Genomic DNA, 15,600 nt, shown 5'->3' with positions numbered 1-15,600 from the left:
TGGAGAATCTCTTTTCCCTCTCTCTTAATGAATCTAAAAGCATGGAACTCAAGAAAAGAGGGACACAAGAATTTCTTCTTCTTCTTCTTCTTCTTCGGTTGCAAAGCAAAAGCCAAATAAAACAGAAAAAAGAAGAAGCAATCTTCCAAATGTTATTATGTATAGAGAGGGCTAACTAAAATTCTCTTCTTCTTATTTTTTTTCCCCCATTCGTACGGCACTTTGGATGTGTACGGAGAGAACAAAAACGCAGACCTTTTTCTTTCTTCTTCTTCTTCGTTCAAAAACCGAATTGCTTCCCGTTCCCGCCATCGCCGTTTACCTTCTTCTTCCTTCCTTCTTTCCTTCAAGCACGCCATCGCTGTGCACAGACATTCTCTCCGTTTGATTCCTCCCATCCTTCGCTCTCCTTCATCAAGATCACTATCTCTGTGCAGAAATTGTTCCATCGTCGGTATCACTGTCTCTATCTTCTTCTGCTTCATCACATCGTCATCGTCCTCTTTATCTTCATTGCCATCGCCATCGCCATCGTCATCTCAATCTCCATCTTCATCTTCTTCTGTTCCTTTTGCTCCGTCATCGTCGTCCTAGTCTTCTTTATATTTGTCTTCATCGTCGCTGTCTTCGTCTCTTTATATTGTTAGAAAAAAATTCAGTCTTCTGAATCAAGCTTCTTTGCAGAGTAAAAAGAAGAAGACAAATGCAGATCTCCGAGGTATCTAGCGACCATTCTGCTAACACAGACAATGAACTTGGCCATCAACCTACCACCAATTTCTCGCCTTCTTTGCAGAAGCTTGAGCAGCTTGTTGCAGAAGTTATGCATATGGCTCCCACGATTAGTCCTGACACAGTGAAGAAACTCAGGGAACTCATCCCATCCTTCCAAAACTCTCGTCTGAACGAAGATCAAAGATCTCGGATTTGGAAGCTTGCTCGCCATATCTGGAACACCTGTGTAGAAATCAGTAATGTGCAAAGAACATCTGCTCAACGTACTGTTGCTCATGGTGGAAACGAAGGAGACGTAGTGGAAGAAGGAGATGAAGACTTCTCTGCAAAAGTAGTAATTAACGAAGAGCAAGCTAAACTACGTCATGTAGCAAGCGATCTTCTTCTTATTGCAGGTACTGTTGGAGGATCATCCGTTCATTCTAGTTTGCTTCAGACAGCAATGTTCTTCTACAGAACTGGAACGATCTGGCATAACCTGCACAACTATGCCATGGCTATGTCCTGCTTTGACAAAGCTACTGAGCTAGGAAATAGATCTAAAGATCATCACGAAGGAATGTCAATCACGTCACGAGCTCAAACAGAAGAAGAAGAGAAGTTCCTATTTGATTTGTATCTTGCTAGAGCAAGAACAGCATGGGAGCTTCAGCAAAAAGCTTTGTCTCGCAGCTTATTAGGTCGCGCTCGAGGACTATTACGATTGCTAGATTCTCCAACTTGCTCTCATTCAGCAGAAATGTATCAAATCTTGGCAAAAGACTGTCTTCGCTTTGGAAAGGGACTTCTGGCTATGGCCAACAAGGCTGCATATGCAGAATCCATAAATTTTCTTGAACAAGCTTTCGAAATTTGCTCAGAAGGACTCATGGCATTGCAAAACAGCAGCAATAAATCACTCGAATTAAGTATCGGGAAAGAAGGATCTTCAAAACAGTTGAACAGTCTGAAGTTTGACATTCTGCGTTTTCTTGCAGCGGGGCATCTCCATAACGAGAACTTTGACAGTGTTCTGAAATGTGTGGAGATTCTTAAAAATGGCCCGGACCATGCTTGTATTCCTTACTTGGCGTTAAAGGCATACCTTGGCTTATCTCGATTCGAAGAAGCAGAGAAAGAGCTCTTCATTCTCTCTGCCCAAAGGTTCTCTACTGCTAAGATCTGTGCAGGAGCCATTAGTGCTCTTATTGAGAGCTGTATAAGCTCTGGCAGATCACTTATGCAAGATGCCATAGCAAAATCTTTCTCCATTGTACGGAGCCGTTTCCCAACTAACAAAAATTTTGTCCTCTCCGTTCTGGAAAACCTCTTACGCACTACTAATTCTATGGATCAACAGTTCAAGAAACGGACAGAAACAGCCCTCCTTATCGCCACAGATGAAGATGTTGTTCAGAGTATAGCTGCTGCCAAAAGTTCCTCTAATGGCAAGGCTACTTCTATAAACCAGGGGGATACAACAGGAGACTCAGATCAGGACAGTGATGCAAACGCTCAGCGATCTGTGCATTGCCTCCTGTGGAACAGGTTGACTATATTTATTGCCTTCTTTGTTGTCTGTCGTTGCTCTTTTCATGCATTCTCAGCAGATCAGTTCGTTAATCTTTGCTCTATTCTCAGCACTGCAATACTGATCATGTCAGTTCTTATATCCAAGCTGGATTCACGAAGAAAAAGCTTAATTTTAAGTCATTTCGATATGCCTAATCTGATGATTATTGATCTACACGCATCATTAAAGGATTAATCATTCTGTTCTTATCCATGCCGCAATATAAGAGGCCAATCTGATGTCATTTTCTTTCACATATTAAATGGAGTGCGTCAACTAATCTGATGTTTTATTGAGCTCACAAAGTTGCCTGCCACCTTGTTGAGATCATATGTAGTGCACAAGAGTTTTTCCAAGCCAAGGATTATCTCACTGCTACAAAGCTTTTTGAAGCAGCACTGATGTACCTTTCCCCAAATGATACCGATTATGCTCAGCAAAGGGCGAAGAATTTACGCATCCTTTGCATCTGTCATCTTGCAAGTCATGAATATGACAGAGCCTCAGATTACGTTGATGAAGCAAATAAGGTGCGTATTGTTGAACACAAATCTCGTGTTAAGACTGTGTATGGACAAAAGCTGCGATGTTTCTTGATAGTAACAGCTAATTACGGATTCTTAAATGCACAGATTGAACCAAATATCGTTGGAGCATTCTTGAAGGTGATCATATTCCTACAACATTGGAATTGTTTGGGAAATCTGCTTCAAATTTTGATACAGTTTCTGCTAGAAGACTAGAATATGATTATAAACTTTTCGAACATGGATGTTATCTACAATCAGTCCAGATTAGTAACTGTTCTTCACACTTTCCCAATTCTGACTTGATGATTTAGAGACAAAGGTTATCTTGTGCAAGTTATTCAAGAAAAACCACAAAATTATGCACAATACATCACCAAAATTTTAACTCGGAAAACCCTCAAGGAGGGATAGAAAACCATAGGACCAGGTCCAGAAATAATTCACTATCAACAGATAAAATTGTACACGAAAGTTTTTTAGAGATTAGCTAAATCAATGTTTTACTAATTGTGCGTCAAACCTTTCCAGTTCAAAATCTACCTTCAGACGAATGATGAAGAAAGAGCAACCAAGGAGGTAGAACAAATGTTGAACTGTCCAAATTTTGAGTCAGATTATTTAACATTGGCATCCCATGAAGCAATATCTTGCAAATGCTTCAATGTCGCCATAGCTGCATTATCTCACATGTTAGAGATGCCATCTTGTTCATCATTAAGTTCAGATAGTAGAAGAGAGGCAGTGATTATCAGGAACATCATTGCATTGTGTGCTCAAGAATCAAGAAATGAATTGACCACGATGCTAAAATACTTCAATTTCGCTCGATCGAGACTAGCAGAAGTGGGGTCTGTCCGATTCTTTGGTACTGGAAGCATGGGAGAGAAAGAAGCTCAGTGGTATGCTGGGAGTTCCTGGAATCATGGCTTGGATACTGCACAATTGCAGAAATGGAGCTTTTGTATAGATTTCCTTAAATGTGCTGCTGATTTCTATGAAGTACTTCCTGGTACCTTAGAGAATCTAGAACTGAGAAGAACGTCTATGCTTCTAGCAATCAGTGCAACGTTAATAGGAGGTATTTATAAAGAAGAGGCAAACAGTAATGCAGTTATCAGAGAGGCAGCACTATATCTGGATAAATGTGTGAAGGTAGACGTGCATTTCTTGTTGATAATTTTAGAATTTTTATATCATCCATAGATGATGATAATTGATTTATCTTAATTTCTTAAACAGCGTTTTATCGTTGGCTTAATCATTCTAATATAGGAAACAGATTAGTATATTAGTGTTGAATTCTTAAATTCTATAAACATATTTTGACGTTGTCTTACGCATGTTCTTAAAAACTGTAACAAATTTAGCAAACTTTAATTTGCCTAACAGCTCAAAATTAAATTATATTATAACTTCGATTTAAACTTCTAATAGCTTGGAGTTTCTGCCAGTATTTTAAGAGCATTCTCACCAATATATTTTTTCCGTCTTCTGTTACGGTTAATTTAAAGGAAATATCATTCTCTTTAATCTAGTCTATTTTTCTCTTTTACACTCTGAATCTCATCGTATCTTCTTCTTTCCTATTAATGTTACTGTCGTTTGTGAGACTAGAATTTTGTTCCTTCAAAATGCTAGCAAAACCATATTGTTCACAATGTTAATCAAAATTTAACAATTTTCTTTCCCAATATTATTGAACCTAGATGTGAGACTTACCTTTAGTGTATTTACTTTTGATAAACCTAAGTACAATCTCTACAAACAATGACTTCAAGCAGTGAAATTGATGTTGCAAATATACGTATTACAGGTGCACCAGAGCATACTATCAAAATCAAGCACGATCTCTTCTAACAATGACACAGTAGAAGCTCACCTAAGCTTGATCTCCTTTGAAGTGAGAAGGAGATTGAAAGATTACAAAGCTCAACTAGATATAATTCGTCATTGCAGCACCTTACCAGGGTTCCATCCAAAATATTTCTTCTCTATGGGTTCAACAGCATATAATAATGAAGGATCAGAGAAAAACCAAAGCAATAATGATAACTATGAGGTAGCAATGGCAGCATTTGATGCTGGCCTTAACATTACATTATCATCCCCATCGCCTGATTATGGTTTGGTTTCTGCAACAATAAGGACACTTATAAATCTAGGAGATTCAAAGCAGAGAGATGGACCAAAGGTCATGAGTTTTTATAGGCAAGCTCACCAGATATTGCTTGGCCTCGGTGCTGATGTATACCCAAAGGAGGAGATACAATGGCTAATTTCCACTGCTTGGAATAGAGGTTCTTTGCATGCAAGATTCTCTAGGTTTACAATGGCAGAGAAATGGATGAATTTAGCCTTGGATATGCTAAAGCATATTGCACCAGCTATGGAAGCGTACAGACCACTAATGATGGAGAATCTCAGCCTTGTTCTCAAAGGAAAAGCCGATGAGCCTAGCCCCATGGATGAGTGAGTTAATAGTTTGATTTATTAGCCTTACTCATTCTCATAATATGGTTTGTTTTGATTGGTGTTGATAATGTTTAACCACTTTGCATTACCCAATAACACTTCAAGAAATAGATATTCATGTAGTGAGTTAGGTATGGGATTTAGTACTAGGTAAAACGCTCAGATGATACCATTAATCTTTAATACACTTTAGAAAATGAAAATGGAGAACTTTAAGATAAACCTTAGTGAATCTAAAACATTAAACCCTAAAGTAGCCCCGCTTTTGTGGTTGGATAGTTTTCTCTTTCTATCTAGAGTGAGCTATAACATCTTTAATTTGGGCTTTTTCCATTCATACATTATTGTTATGGGGGGGGGGAAGTTGAATGCCAGTATCATTCCAAAATCCCATAGGAGTGATGGAAAAAACATTTCCGTTTCTATGTATTTTCATGTAATCTCATCTTGTCTTGTTATGCATATTGTAATGAGTCTTTTCTTGTATCTTGTTGTATAAATGCTCCCATTGAATTTAGTATCAAGTCTTATAATCAAGTTCTTAACAAACATCATCATTAAGTTCTAATAAATCCATGTGACTACACCTTGTGATTGAACGTATCTAGTAAATCTTCATAATTTATATTCGAAAGCTAGACTTGTCCCACAAAGAGGGTTGAAAATGTTGTGTAGCAACAGATTTGTGCAAAATCAACCCTTTTATTCAATCCCTTTTGTCATTTTTACCCTACCTTGTGTGAATTTCCAATGTGTTTCTTTTATTCCAATAGAATTTATCACCGTTTTTTGCCATGTCATATTGAGGGATCAGCTGGAAAGCTCAGAACATCATATGGATTGTTAAATGCACAATGCACTTAGTTGAGCATTTACTTTTTAGTATTGTGAAAGTTCATTTAAAACAGTGTGGCCCGTGGGTTTGGCATTTTAAGGATTAGTGGAAAACTAGTGGCGTTTGTATGACTTGCCCAGGTTTTATCTGTGTCTAGTTGTTAGAGCTACCATTGATCCTTAAAGAGCAAGCTATTGCCTTCACCCAGCAAATAAAAGCATGTCAGTGACAATTTTGTAAAGCCATTACTTTAGGAACATGCATTTTGAAGGCATCATTACTTGGCTCATCAAAGATAAAGTTCAAGTGATTTGTCCCTTCTACAAAAGGGAAAAAGTTCAAACGAAGGTTTGGTTTCTAATGTAATAAATGAAGAAGCAGCGATCTAGAAAATGAACGTTGGAAAGGGCATTCAAAACGCTTCCGAAGCACAAGGATATATAATAAGGTGGCATATTTTAATGGAGACATAGATATTACAGTTTCTCTACTTGGTTTTTAGCGTAAACAATAGTAATAGGTTAAAATTTATACATTTTGGTTATACTGTTGGTAAAAAGCATCATATCTACAAGCTTTTTAACCAAGATATCACACCCTCACTAGACATGGATTCAATGACTAGGCCAGATTCAGATCTTGAGCATGATGATATATCTAGGAGTATTTAGATAAGCTTGCTCAATTAATACACAAACAAGTATGGTAAGAGACAACATAACAGCATATCATATATGCATGCACTACTTGTAACCATTGATAAATTTGCATTCCCATATGTTCAGCATCAAATCTCAAGCACATGTCTGTAGATGTTATAGTGCTTCTAGAAATATATTGTGAACGCAAAGCATATGCAATGTTCTATTTATTATAGAAATGATGGCTTGGTTAACATGTTTGCACACCAAGAAAAAGAGTGACAAAGCCCATCGTGAGATTGGTTAATTACTTCACAATCACACTTCATTAGTCACCGGATGTTTGCACACGTAGTTAATTGGCAATCAGATTATAGTGGGGTAGATGCAAAACACTTGATTAATCATCTCAACTTTTGGAGTGTTATTATGTGACTTTGATAGGTTTGGGTGATGGAGGAGAAGTCATGCCTCCTTTTTAATTGTCCTTTACATTCTTCTTTAAATGATTTCATGGCTCTTAATGAGCTTTCTATTGGTATGTTTTATACTAATCCTGAATTGTAAAAATTGTCCCTTGTCCATAAAAAAATTTATTTCGGAAATCTCATTGCTTAAGTTGTAGATCTTATTAAATATCATGTATAGCACAAACTCCAAAGGTCACCTTCTCAAATTATAAATTCATTCTGATTCAGTTTGGACTTCAAATTTATTAATCAATCACATCAAGCTTAACTAAGAGTCCAAAGATTGAATCTTCTTCAAACTCCGCATTATAACTTGATGCAATTTAGTTTTACTTTGTTAAAACTTTGTTGTCGTTAGAAAAGAGGGTTTCAGCTCCAGAATCAAGACGATGGAAGAAGAGCAATTGCCAAGATCAAACAGCTTGGGCATTTATGTTTCCATTTTTCAAGGAATTTAATCCTCTTCTCCTAAATACACAGGAAAAACAACTTTCCTGTCTACAACTCATTAACCAGAAGATTAAGTTACAAATTTGCTTTCTTTGTTTACTTTATGGGTGCGCTAACAAGATGGATTTAAGTGGATCATCATATCAAGACAAATCTACTGCTTAAGAAAAGCCCTAGATTTTGGGTTACAAAGTGGTTAATGATGTGAAGACGAAAAAAGGGGTTCAACAATGAAGTGGGAGAGGGGACTCTGTCTGACGTACACGATGTTCGGCAATGAGGCAATCGACAAAGTGATCCAGACGTTCTTTGTTTGTCAGTTGGAGCTGGCGTTTTCCACCAAAAGGTATATACTCCATGCTGGGTTGGTTCAACATGTCGTCGGCAATCTTTGTCAATCGCCGTACATTTGCACTACTCGGATCATCCATCTCCATCAGACACCGGCTTGGTATTCCAGAAACCTGTTTCAACACCAACTTATTAAATATTATATATGCATACATACATATAACTATATATAGAACATAGGTTTGTGTCTCTCTCCACATATAACAATTAAGATACAAGACAATCTAGATTAGGACGAAAGTTAAATCCTGAGCCAAAACTAATTAATTAATAATAAGTGATAGCATGAAAAATTTGTTCATGTTTTAAAGAACTAGTACATTGAAAAAAACATTAACCAAAAGTGCTAGACAAAACCTACATGGAATATACAAAGCACGCCATACATCAGAATTATATGGTTAAATAATAATGCAGCATGAACATTGCTTTTCATGAAGAAATCATGGATAATCATTCATTTTTTAAGCGACAAGTACATTGAAAAAACATTAAGGAAATATGGTATAAAGCTACATAGTAGATACTAACAATCCATACATTTGCACACAGATACACACATCCATACATACTATGTATAAACACATTCACAAATTACACAGTGATGAAATGGTTTCTATGAGATACCAAGACATATGAGCAAGCCCATACAGTTCTCTACAAAATATACATATATCTATCAGCTATTGCCATAGGCCTATGAATTTTGATGACTTATCAGGCAACTTTTATCACATTGCCTCCAAGGAGATTATGTGTGCAAGAGTATAAACTTCTTAGGGTTAATCAACCAAGAATTCTGATGTCTCTTGAATTATTCATGTTGCACCATTTAGTGACCCTTAACTCAAAGACTTACAAGGAAAGGGTGTATCCTGATGCATGAAACTTAAGAATAACAAACCATTGAGACTTTACGGTTTTGGGTGCCTCGTCAGTTCCAAATATGTAAAGATAGGAAAACATTAGACATGACTTTCAAATTTCCCAAGAAAGCATTCAGCAATACTTTTGAATCTACAAGAAAGCAGTTAGCAAAACTTTTGAATCTCGATAAAAGCCTTTAGCATGTCTAGGGTTAATAGTTTAGAGTGAATAATGAATTCCAAGTATGTAAAGTTAACAAAGCATTTAGCATCACAATTCTGATCTCTCTTGGATGATTCAACTGGATCACTTAGTGACTATCGACTCACAAATTTACCAACAAGCATAAAAACCAAACCATCCAGGATTTTGAGTTTCAGAATTTCAGGTCCAAAGTTTGAAGTCAAATGTTTTGGGTTCAATATTTAGAGTTTTTTAAGGTTCACAGTTGTAGAGTTTAGATTCAGGGTTTAGGGCTCTGGACTTTTTAGAGTTGCAGGTTTTTCAGGATTATGAGTTTTTTAGGGTTTCCTGATTAGGTCCAGCATAAACTACAAGTATATGAAGGTAAGAAATTCACATTAGCCAAGCAACTAAAGGCATTTTTGTTTACCTGAATGCGGACATAGTTGGATCGATGCTCATTGAATGCCATGCTCATGAAGTGGTCAACCATGTCTGAGATACCATCAAGAACGATCCTCGCAACAGGTTTCACCCACTGGAAAGCACCCCATTTCCTCACCCTCTCATTAGGGTAAGATCGATCGAATAGACCGGTACCAAGCGAAAGCACCATCACATCGCTGACTGATTTCACGTATGAGAACTCGGCAGTGTTATGAAGTACATGTGTAACTGCAGCTGCCGCCGGGTTGTTCATCACTAAACCCCCATCTATCCCCACTACCAGAGTCTTCTTGTTCACGGATACAAGTTTGGACGGCTTGAAGAACCCTGGCACGGCCGATGTTGCCCGGCATATGTCCGCGAGTGCAAAATCGAAGCTATCTGTTTGCATCGCATCCGCTCGACTGAATAAGAACGTACATGCACTCGAAAGATCATAACAAGGCACTAATAGTGGCTTCACGGTGTCTTTGAGTGTTAGTTCTCTTCCATCCCTACTCAAGTATTTTTTCAGTATCCCTTCCATGTCCTTGGTCGAGTATCTCGGGCTGAGAATTCCCCGTAGCCACGCAAATGGCCTTTGCAATGTCGGAACCCGAAAGATAAGCTTTCCTTTCTCAGCAATAAGCTTCCATGCCTCCTCACTCTTAAACAATGGCCTACCATTGCCATTATTGGTTACTAGCATAGTGGCTACGAGCCCCCCTACACTAGTTCCTGCTATTATATCAAAGAAATCAGCTATTCTCACATCTGGGTTTCCTGTCTTCTTCTGGAGAGAGTCTTCTATGTATGAAAGGACCCGGGCTGGAATGATTCCTCTCATACCACCTCCATCTATGCTCAAGATACAAGCCTTTCTAGACATTCCTAGACTTGAGATGTCATCATCTAACCTAGGTTTGGGTTGTATAGGGCTTAATAATCTCTTGTTCTTGCGGAGCTCTAAATTCTCTTTATATTGGTTCCATCCTTCCTCTAATGCTGCCAATGTCGCATCTCCATTCATCTTTTTCCTTACTCCATATACTTCCTCAGGAAGTCCCGTTGACAGATAGATACCTTACTTTCTTTGTAGATTTACTCACCTTACAACATACAACATCTGGCAAAATAGCTCATATTTGCTTCCTCTGTTGATGTATTCACTCTTTCCCTAACATAGAATATTCAACAAAGAAGAGCTAATTGATGGAGATTTGCTTTCTGAATATTTGCCATCTAGTGTACAACATTTTTGGAGCCGACTAGAATAGCTTACTAATATAGAGATTTTCTCTCTTTTGTTGTTGCATCCTGCATAATTTTACTCACATTCTTCCACACAAAATCAACAAAAGGAACATAGCTCCATAGTAGACCTTTTGCTACGATAGCGAATGTTCTTTTCTTCTCTTTTCCTCAATATGGAACACTTACATGATGATGACTCCCCAGCACAAGTAAGCATGTATGATGCCATTTACGAGAAGAAGAAGAAGAAGAAGAAGAAGAAGAAGAAGAAGAAGGTTTAATCCTCATCTTCAATTGAAGATAATATATGAACAAAAGAGGCTCATCGTCTGGGAAGGTTTGCGAAGAAAAGTACAAATGCTGCTTTATATAAATATATGTATGTATATAATTTCATTTGTCGTAAGCAATGGATTTACACGCGAAGGAAAGAAAAAAGAAATGGGAAAGAGGAGGAGGAAGAGAGAAAAGTAGATGGGAAGAAATCAAGAAAACCCTTTTCGCTTTTGTGAAAGGATTTTAGGGTTTTGGGGGGGGGGGGGGGGGGCATGGATGGACGCAGATGAGATCAAAAGAGAGAGAGAGAGAGAGAGAGAGAGAGAGAGAGAGAGAGAGAGAGAGAGAGAGAGAACATCCAAGGAAGAGGAAGGAAATAGAAGAAGAAAAGGTCAAAAATATGTAATACTAATTAATGGCTATGGAACACAAAGAGATAAATAACATCATCGAAAGGAGAGAAGAAGAAGAAGAAGAAGAAGAAGAACAGAGACCATAAGAGTGTGTGTCTGTGTGGGGAAAGACTTAGCTAGACACCTTGAAGAAGAAGAAGAAGAAGAAGAAGAAGAATCAGAATCAGAAAGAGTTCTAAAGGCTAATACCACTTTTCTTCAAGCATTTTTTAACACATTTTGAAGAAGAAGAAGAAGAAGAAGAAGAAGAAGATTAAAAACAGGCACACATCTATATACATACATGATACACCATTAGTTTCCCTCTGAGTGGAGGGAGAATAACTACTCCTACCTTTTCTTTTCTTTTTCCAAAGGTTTTGTAAAGTCTGGAAATTCCTAAAACACGAACAATAATATTTTGCCTAATCCCTACTTTTGGACTCATAGGGATGGATAATTCATACACATACTTAAGGCATAAGAAACCCTTTTAATTTATTGACCTAGTACATACATGCATTGCTATATTGACCTAGTTAAGTACTTAGTTAGGCCTAAACTAAAAACTCTCATATCTCGTTTTAGCTACATGATTGCTCGAGTTTGTAGATGTCGAACTTCATTTTTGTCTCGTTGTTGAACTTCTTGTTGTATAGGAGACCGGCAAGAATGAAAGTTTTAACATAATAAGTGGAACTTGACTTTGTTATATCTTTGAAAAAGGTGACTCGATCAGAGGTAATTTGATTGTGGACTCTACAAGTTGGCTTCTTCAAAATAAGGTGGTTAATTTCTCCCGATATATCTTTAGTAAAACCTATCACTCTTAACCGGGGAGTTGTCTTTTGCCACTTTTAATCTCTCTCTCTCTCTCTCTCTCTCTCTCTCTCTCTCTCTCTCTCTCTCTCTGCTTACGTAACCAAACAATCGACAACAAAAATCGACGATTCTTTCGCTAAGAAAATGGTGCCTAGTACCTATCCCCTTGGGCCGACAAGAGAAAAAAAAATTGGGAGAATAAATTCTTGTTTCATGTGCGTTCTATTGTGAAATGTGAAGTTTTATTGGAAGGATGCATTCTATATCTTTATGTCACAAAGCTCGAGAAACTACTACAACCTAGAGCACATGTGTTTGATTTAATGAAAGCTAGTTGGAAATTATGCCTTAAATTTTGTTTTGAAAGTCAAATCCATGGAACATTGATGTTAGGAACTCTTGATGGTAGTAAGTCCTCGACTAAACATTGATGACTCTTGATCATATGTATTGTTCATCTTACAAACGGCTATTGTGTTCACTTCATAAATATTTGTGTCGAATAATTTTGTTCATACTTTGATTCTTCACAAACACACATATCTTTGCATGCATATTATTTAAGGCTTACTTTTTAATTGCTTCTTACCAATGTGTACATAAAATCGGCATTTTTATGTAATACTGATTTGGGATGTACTTTCCAACGTAAGCTCATAGGAAGGTGGGTGAGACCTTGTTCTGATGCACTAAAGAATGCATCACGAGAGGTTATCCTCTTAAGCTTTTATGAGAATGAATGTTGAACTTTGAAGGTCTATGTGAAAGTTATTGAACTACAAACAATATTGTGTTACAATGTTATAGGAACTCTTAATTTGGTGCTTGAGATTGGATATGGTTTTGGTCATGAATTTAAAATATGTACGCATAATTAACTCTCACTAAATGCTTTTACATTATTGAATTTGTCATACTTTCCACGATACAAACTGTGAAAATGATATTGTTTCCCTTTATAAACTCAAAATTATCCACAATATTTTATTAGCTGATTATCGAAGTACTTTAGAATCACATGATGTGGGAAGATTCATGATAATAATTGGTAAGTCCTCATAGTATTATTATTTGTGCAAAGTAATTATAGAATCGATGGGTTAGTTGTGAAACTACTCAAGCATCACTTGCTCAAAGTAATATTGGAAGACATGTATTGAGGTGAGGGTACCTAAGTTGTATTGATGATGATAAGATCTTGTATATTCTAATTATATGCATTTGCAAACTTAATAAAAAAGGGTTTAAATATACTACGAAAAAGCATAGGGTCCAGAAATGAAAGTAAGAACTTACATTATTATTGCACATGTAACTCCTTGAAATTGTTATCTTTATCTTTGTTCCCCTCATGTGGTCTATAGTGCAAGCGTTGTTGTGCCGGGGGGGGTACAATGTACCATGAGAATATACAATTGGAGTCCATCCATAAGAACAATTCTCCTCCCCTCCCCTCTCATCCATAAGTATGACCCTTAGGTCCTTACTCTTAGAAGATAAACCAAAGAGCATGAAAAGCCTTTAAAGGATGAGAATGCTCACAATTGTAAGGAAGATGAATGAGATAAGGTCCAAGTCTCATATGCTAGGATACCATGAAGGAGGCAACTTGATCACAAAGCATTGATTGACATGTGCTTCCAACCAATGACTTGGGCTTGATAAATCATCCCAATTTTGAAAAAAAAAACCTTACTAACTACAAGCTAGTAGGAAAAGTGTACTTATTGTATTTTTGGCCCAATAAGGCATATTTGGATCCTAAAAGATGATATATGTCCAACATAATGATTCACCACATAATAAGTCTGGAATATTGATATGCATGCAATATTTCCATAACGAAACATACATAGTATCGATGTTGGAGGCATAACAACTAACAAAGTCAATGAATGATCTAAGATGCTAGAGGTGTGTATACCATGAGAACCATCAACGAATCAGACGGATGACATAGATATCAGAGTTGTTAAACCGGACATAAAAAACACCAAGGGCATGTGACATTTGGGATAGGAAGATACTACAAAGATGTCGAGATATCATGAGAAAATGTCAACTCGCTTTGCCTTCAAAGTTCAAGGGACCACCCAAACACATACACACATATATGTATGTACGACATATGTATGTATGTATGGATGGATGGCCTTGACTTTAGGGGGCTCGTGTCTAACTGCTACCAAATATTAAAGAGGGCAAGTGAGGGAATTATGGGCAGGGATGGTGTAGGTCCCTCAATTGAGGGCACGTGCGATCTGCACCGTCCAATGTGGATAATAAAAACAACGCAAAAGTAAAAAAGTTGTCACCCGACACCCGACCCATTAGTATTAAGACACCCTGCCCATAATTGACATACATGTACTCTACTCAAATCAAACACTCGACAGACACGAAACCATTAAAATTTTCTTTAATGTGTACAAAAATAAAATTGACAACAAAATGTTATACCTGTCATAGACAAGATGCCACATGGAATATAGGGGGTTGTACCCATGACCTCATGATCTTATTGGGCAACCTTACCAGATAAACTACATCCATCTATGCATTATTATGTTGTATAAGATTCAACTTATTACATTGTAGATTAATCACTAGAACTTTCAATAAACTTCTAGAGAGTGCATGAAGATGCATTCTCTAGAAGTTTCCTAGCTTACATGCATACCTTCACATTCTTGTATAAATACTCAGGTGCACCTTGATTACAATCAAGGAGAACGACACCAGTTACGGAAACATAATTCAATTCTTGTTCTCTTGTCTATTTTCTCTCTCTCGTTCTTGTTCTCTTGTCTATGCTCTCTCTCTCTCTCTCTCTCTCTCTCTCTCTCTCTCTCTCTCTTAGTACTGAGCCTCGTCTACTCGTCCGTGACAATCTCTATCCCTTTCTTGTTCTCTTGCTTATGCTCTCGCTCTCTCTTAGTATTTAGCCTCGTCTACCTGTCCGTGACAGTTTGTTCACATTCCCATTTTCTAAGCCTCAACATGTCGGATCTTAACAAGAGAATAAATCAACACATGGAAGCCATGCATCAACTTCAACTTGAGAATAACAACCTTCAAGTATCGCTACGGAAGCTTCAAGTTGGAACACCGATGGAACTCGACGAAAAAAACAACTCTCCTCATGCATCAACAAATGTTCTACCTGTAGAGCTTGGTCCCTCGTCCACTCTTTCTCCAACTCCTCTCCATCCCACTACAAGTATGGAGCCCAAGATTAGTTTACCTGACAAGTTCGATGGCACGAGGAAGCACTTTCGGGTTCATAAATCAGGTCAAGCTTATTATTGAACTACATCCCCAACGGTATGCAGATGTTTTTCGTC

The 15,600-nt window shown here is 37.5% G+C and overlaps 2 protein-coding genes across 4 annotated transcripts; one reads left to right on the top strand and one right to left on the bottom strand.

Annotated features, from left to right (window-relative positions):
- The first annotated feature begins 658 nt into the window (after nucleotides 1–658).
- Nucleotides 659–5,773, top strand: ATSPO22 (Tetratricopeptide repeat (TPR)-like superfamily protein). 3 transcript variants are annotated; one of them, XM_087332358.1, is made up of 5 exons: nucleotides 659–2,262; nucleotides 2,625–2,817; nucleotides 2,920–2,952; nucleotides 3,346–3,969; nucleotides 4,631–5,773. In XM_087332358.1, exons 1-5 carry the CDS (start codon nucleotides 704–706, stop codon nucleotides 5,288–5,290), a joined length of 3,069 nt encoding a protein of 1,022 aa, XP_087188484.1. In that variant the 5' UTR covers nucleotides 659–703; the 3' UTR covers nucleotides 5,291–5,773. The 3 variants fall into 3 exon arrangements, with proteins under 3 accessions (XP_087188484.1, XP_087188483.1, XP_087188485.1); XM_087332357.1 differs by having other exon boundaries at nucleotides 2,625–2,952; XM_087332359.1 differs by lacking the exon at nucleotides 3,346–3,969 and having other exon boundaries at nucleotides 2,625–2,952.
- A 1,775-nt stretch (nucleotides 5,774–7,548) lies between these two features.
- On the bottom strand, nucleotides 7,549–11,275 carry LOC147853568 (patatin-like protein 6). The gene is made up of 2 exons (XM_087332111.1): nucleotides 9,517–11,275; nucleotides 7,549–8,149 (listed from the first exon to the last, which is right to left on the bottom strand). Exons 1-2 carry the CDS (start codon nucleotides 10,540–10,542, stop codon nucleotides 7,910–7,912), a joined length of 1,266 nt encoding a protein of 421 aa, XP_087188237.1. The 5' UTR covers nucleotides 10,543–11,275; the 3' UTR covers nucleotides 7,549–7,909.
- Nucleotides 11,276–15,600: the final 4,325 nt, after the last annotated feature.

Source organism: Azolla caroliniana, unplaced genomic scaffold, assembly GCF_043228905.1.
Source record: "Azolla caroliniana isolate FFs.n. ecotype wild unplaced genomic scaffold, voAzoCaro1.0.p SCAF_16, whole genome shotgun sequence".
Classification (NCBI taxonomy): Eukaryota; Viridiplantae; Streptophyta; class Polypodiopsida; order Salviniales; family Salviniaceae; genus Azolla; species Azolla caroliniana.
The sequence above is the reverse complement of the archived record's forward strand: the minus strand, read 5'-3'. Positions and strand labels throughout refer to the sequence as shown.